General features: G+C 43.8%; 1 protein-coding gene across 1 annotated transcript; it reads right to left on the reverse strand.

Annotated features, from left to right (window-relative positions):
• Positions 1-565: 565 nt before the first annotated feature.
• LOC129719617 (uncharacterized) lies at positions 566-4,146 on the reverse strand. Its single transcript, XM_055671007.1, has 3 exons — positions 3,923-4,146; positions 762-3,849; positions 566-691 (listed from the first exon to the last, which is right to left on the reverse strand). The coding sequence occupies exons 1-3, from the start codon at positions 4,144-4,146 to the stop codon at positions 566-568; spliced, it is 3,438 nt and encodes a 1,145-aa protein (XP_055526982.1).
• Between the last annotated feature and the right edge of the window lie 1,514 nt (positions 4,147-5,660).

Below are 5,660 nucleotides of genomic sequence, written 5' to 3' on the forward strand. Positions count from 1 at the left end.
GAGTGTAAAAGTATGTAAGCGGTTAGCATTGAGTTTCGCGGGAGCAAAATAGGATGCATGATATCGAAGCTTAGTTCCGATTGCTGCAGCCGTCCGCCCACCCTGACAAGGCCGTTTTCATCCAGGAACGGGTTGAGCTGGTGTAAAGGACTGCCACGATTAACTCCGTGGCCTGATTGTAACTGGCCAAGTTCTTCTGGGAAATAGCTCTTCTGTGTATGTTGCAGATATATTGTTAAAGCGAAGTCTATCTCTTCGGGACAGAGACGGGGCGAATCGCGGAACTCACGACGCCGAAATCGTAGCATTCTCGCAGTGATACGTAAAAGTAGTTGAAAATTAGGGTAGTAACGAGCCATCATGTCGTCCATAAACTGATTTTCATACGTTGTGAAACATGCTAATGCTACGCTGCTGCAGTTGGTACGTTGTTCTCGAGCAATTTGACGTCTTTCATTAGTATCCAGAGAGGGGGAAGCAAGCGATGTACTTGCTAGGTTCCAGTCCGGACCATGCCACCATAAAGTGTTGTGTTGTAGTTTCTCAGGAAATACTCCTCGTGAAATTAGATCAGCAGGATTTTCAGCTGTTCCCACATGATGCCAATTAATTGCAGGAAGATGAGCAGTAATCTCCGCGACTCTATTCGCAACAAAGGTTTTCCATCTGGCAGCGCCACCCGCCAACCAAGCTAAAACGACTTGCGAATCAGAAAAAGCGCGGATTACATAAAATGTTGTCGTAGCGAGAGCCGCTCTCACGTTTGACATCAAGCGAGCTAGACTGACCGCTGCACGCAACTCTAGACGTGGTGTAGTCATACGGTTGTTGCCAATGGGTGCAAGTTTGGATTTTGCACATAATAAGTGTGACGACATATTACCGTCGTTGTCCAGGGCACGAACGTAAATACATGCTCCCATTGCCACATCAGAAGCGTCGCAGTAGCCGTGCAGATAGAGTCGAGACCAGTTCTGTAAATGAATCACGCGTCGTGGTATCTGAAATAAATTGAGACGGGAGAAACTTTGCACCAACATCAACCAATCATGAACTAACTCACCGGGGGGAGTAGCATCCCATGCCACCTTCAACTCCCACATTCGCTGCATCACTAACTTTGCCTTCACGATTATTGGAGCAAGAAGGCCTAATGGATCGAATAGGCTGGCAATTTGTGAAAGGATTGCGCGTTTTGTGTGTTGAAGGATCTCTTTCGGATTGTAAGAGAAGTGGAACTCATCACTGCACGGCTGCCATTGCATTCCGAGGGCTTTGATGGAATTATTTCCACCTTCGTCGATTGAAATTTTTATCTCCAAATCTGCTTCTGGAACCGTCTCTAGAACAGCAGCACTATTTGATACCCATTTTCGCAGGTGGAATCCTCCAGCAGCAAACATTTCTGTAAGCTGTTCCCGTAGCATTATTGCTTCCTTTTCGGACGAAGCACCGGTTAAAATATCGTCGACGTAGATTCCTTTCTCGGCTTTCTCTACTGCCTCTGGATATTTTAATTTAAACGAATCCAAGAGCTGCTGAACGCATTTTGTGGCCAGATAAGAAGCACTTTTAGTGCCAAACGTTACTGTGTTTAAGCGGTACTCTTTTACTGGTTCTTCCTTTGACCACCTCCACAGAATTTTGAGAAAGTCGCGATCATTTTCATGCAGCCAAACCATACGGTACATCTGTTTCGCATCACCAGCAAGTACGACAGGTGGAAAACGAAAGCGTAGCAAAATGTTTATTAATGAGTCCTGGATTACTGGGCCACACATAAGAGTGTCATTCAAAGAGAGTCCATTCGAAGTTTTAGCCGAAGCATCAAAAACCACTCGGCATTTTGTGGTTGAACTGGTGGTTTTAATCACACAGTGGTGGGGGAGATATACACTTTTTTCGGGTGAGTTGCTTTCTTCCACTAATGACATGTGGCCGAGATCAATGTAATCACGAATGAATTCATGGTACTCAGCTTTCAGAGATGGATTTCGGTCTAACTTTCTTTCGATGTGGTAAAGTCTTCTCTCTGCAATTTGCCTTGATTCTCCTAATTCATTCGGGTCAGACAGAAACGGGAGCCGTACTACAAATTTACCGCACTCATCGCGAATAGTATTCTCTGCAAAATGTTTCTCACAACGTTGTTCCTCATCAGTGAGGTGGTGATCGTTTGAAGTGTACTCCTCTATCTCCCAGAACCTTTGCAGTTGCTGAGAAAGATCATCTTCGGCGGAGATTAGCAAACAGGTTGGAGAGTGAGAGTCAACAGATGGCTTAGGCTCGTGATAACGGCCGGCTATCACCCAGCCGAGCTTGGTGTTCTGTAGTGTGGGTAAACTGTTGTCTGGACTGAGAATAATTTGGCCGGGCTCGAGCAACTGGAAGAATATATCAGTGCCGAGAAGTACATCTACTTTACCCGGGCGGTGGAAGAGTGGATCCGCCAGGGGTATGGAGTGGGGAATAGGCCAATCCTTAATAATTGCTGGTTTGCAGGGGAGAAATTTCGTTATTCTCTCCAACACAAGGCAGGGCACGGAGGTTTGATAGTTCGTGCAGCGAGATGTGATAACGATTTCTGCAAATCGATCTGCGTGAGCGGTAGCTGACGAGATGCCTTCCAGATCCACATTAGCATGCGAGGTGTCGAGACCAAGCTGCTTACGGAGGCTATCGCTTATAAAGTTAACTTGCGATGCGCTATCCAAAATTGCGCGACAGGCATGAGGATGCCCTTTTTTATCTAGGACGTTAATAGCAACGGTAGCGAGAAGGACATTAGCTGACCCACGGCCGCCAGCAGAATCTAGTGCAGAAATAAACGATTGAGCGGATTGTTGCTGATTAGTTGGAGATCCTGCCATGTTTTGTGTTGTTGGTGGATGCAGCAAAGTGTGATGTGGAAAGTTACATTTTCTACACGTACCACCTTTGCAGCTGCTACCGGGATGTGTTTTGAGACAGTTTCGGCACAATTTTAATCGGTTTACTTGAGCTAGTCGTTCGTGATAGCTCATGTGGATGAATTTGCCGCACTGAAATAGGTGATGATACTGTGCTGAGCAGACATCACAAAATGTGGGGTTTGTGGTGACGAATGTAGTTGCTCCTCTAGTGGGAAATTTTGCGGGTTGTTTTACAGGTACGAATGCTTTAGGTTTAATAGGATGCGACGATTGCAAAGCGAAACTTCTTGCTTCAACAAATTTTAGAAAACGCGTTAGGGTAATCTCTTCTTCCTTCATTTCGGAAATCTTTTGACACCATAGCTGCTTGGTATCTGGATCCACCTTTTCGCTCAATATAAAAAGCAACCATGTATCACGGTCCTCTCTAGCCATGGCTTTGAGCGCTCGGAGAACTTCATCTGACACGTCATGCAGTGCTCGCAAGCCACTAGCAGAGGCAAACGAAAGCGGTGGTTGCGATAGAAATCGTTGTATATGCTTGTTCGCTATTTCACGGGGTTTATCATACCGGGATGCCAATTTTTCTAGAGCAGGTTTATAATTCGCGTCTTCGATTTTAAGGTGTGAAATTAAAGAAGCCGCCTCACCAGCGAGGTTGGTTTTTAAAAAGTATAATTTTTGGCTATCTTTTAGCGTTGGATTTTGCTCGACCAAGCTATCGAAAAGATCTTTAAACGACTGCCACTCGAGATAGTCTCCACTAAATTTAGGGATATTCACCTGGGGCAACTTCAGGTCCGGGAGTCGAGATGCATCGGGAGGCATGACGGCCGCATGCATTGCAGGTGAAACCATGTTAGCGGACATGATGCGAAGAAATTCGGCTTGCTGATCTGCTAATTGCTTGATCTTGCTGCGAGGACACAGGTCTGGCCTGGTCGCGATTTTTAACTATTTTCAACAACTTTAATAATCGGGTTTTCAGACCGATGTAGCAACTTTCAAACTTTCCTTGACGGCTCATGGCTTCGTCGTAAGCACTATCCTCTTCGCACAGGTCCAAAATTTTCTTATGTACGCCGCAAAAGGCCATCCACACTTCACTCAGAGCATCTAACTCAGTTTGTAAGTCAATTTCGTCGACCGCTTCTGGTCGGATTTTTTCCACTGTTTCCGAAATGCGCTTCAGGCGGGGTTCTAATGATTTACGTTCGCGGATAAGTCGATCCATCTTGGTGGATTTCGCGCACTTTTTGTCCAAATGTCTCTTCTTTAGCTCAAACTCTCTTCGGATCACTATTATGCCGATCGGCAGAAGCACTATTTAGCGGCAACGGGGCCAATTCACGGGCACTAGCGATCACTTTCTACACGGTTCCGGGCGAAACTTTTCGCAATCCGGCTCGAAGGACCATATGAATTTGCGAGAACTTTGGTTGTAACGCGGGTAACTATCGCAATCGAACGAACGAACAGCCAACGGTTTAAAATGGATTTCGGAAGATATAATAAGCGGGTGTTATCTTTAACAATTTAACTTTGTCTCTATTCTAATTTTGGCGGGGATTGGGTTTTTATAGGATTTTATTACAAAGCAATATAGTGAAGAGAGGGAGAGAGCTGGTAGCTCTACGCCAATTATGTAGCGATGCACTTTCATCGCGCGGGAAACCAATTATACCACTCTCGATCGAAGATTGTAGGGTGGTTCGACGTTGCGGCGCCAACAGGATATGATCAAAGTCTAATAACAATTCGTTTGGAATGATTGGTTTTATCGAAATGACAATATCCTCGACTTTTGAATTCTGTACATCGCCTTAATTCTGAATATATTCATATTGGGTGGTATTCGGTCATTTTCAGCAGATTTTCTGGCATTAATCTGACACCGGAAATACTCATATTGGGAGGTATTTAGTTATTTTGGGTGTTTTCCAGAAACTAAAAGTGATCGTCTTTAAATTCAAAATGGTGTCCAGGGTCAATGTTTGGCTTCTATGCATCATCTCGATTACGGAAATATCCATATTGAGTATTATTTGGTCATTTTCGAGTGTTTCCTATAAGTTGCCATTCAGCGTTTCAAAATGGTGCCTGAGGTCAATTGTTAGCTCATTGCATCATTCTGGTTCCAGAGATACTCATATTGGATGGTATTTGGTTATTGACGTGGGACACGTCTTTGTTTACTATACTGGGATGCATTCTGTAAAATTGGAAATGAAACGGGCAAATGTTGCGTCAGATTTCAAACGTTAATAACAGCATAACCACATGATGGATAATAATAACCAATATGTTGTTGGATAGATAAAATGTATAACAATTTTGTAGTATGCTAATTATCACTCTAATTTCATTGCTAAGCGGTAAAATTGATGAAAAATTTCAATAACAAATTTACGTCAATAGTGAACCAATTACATGCGAGCATTCCTAGCACAGACAACGTGAATGGACACCATCCGTTCCCTGTGATATTCCTTGTATCAATTTCGAAATTAAAAATTGACAGAGTCTCCCCGTCCCAATAGGTCAATTTATTTTTGCTTCCATGAGCTTAGACTAATATGATGTCTCGAAGGTAAAAGTTTTCCTAAAAGTTTGAAACAATACCAATTCTTGAACAATTTCTAAACCTGCGTGTTAGGTTCTGAAGAACCTAATAAAAACTGATGTCTTGAAAGAAAACATGCCGGTAAAAGCAACAGTACCAGTGGAGTAAAGAACCGCAGGTCTCTC

The sequence above is a fragment of the Wyeomyia smithii genome, chromosome 2 (genome assembly GCF_029784165.1).
Source record: "Wyeomyia smithii strain HCP4-BCI-WySm-NY-G18 chromosome 2, ASM2978416v1, whole genome shotgun sequence".
NCBI lineage: Eukaryota > Metazoa > Arthropoda > Insecta > Diptera > Culicidae > Wyeomyia > Wyeomyia smithii.

Coding starts and splice junctions, on each gene's coding strand:
- LOC129719617 (XM_055671007.1), bottom strand. CDS start 4,146: ATGGATCGACTTATCCGCGAACGTAAATCATTAGAACCCCGCCTGAAG. Junction 3,850..3,922: donor GCCATGAGCCGTCAAGGAAA/GTTTGAAAGTTG, acceptor AATCGCGACCAG/GCCAGACCTGTGTCCTCGCA. Junction 692..761: donor TAGCTCGCTTGATGTCAAAC/GTGAGAGCGGCT, acceptor AAGTCGTTTTAG/CTTGGTTGGCGGGTGGCGCT.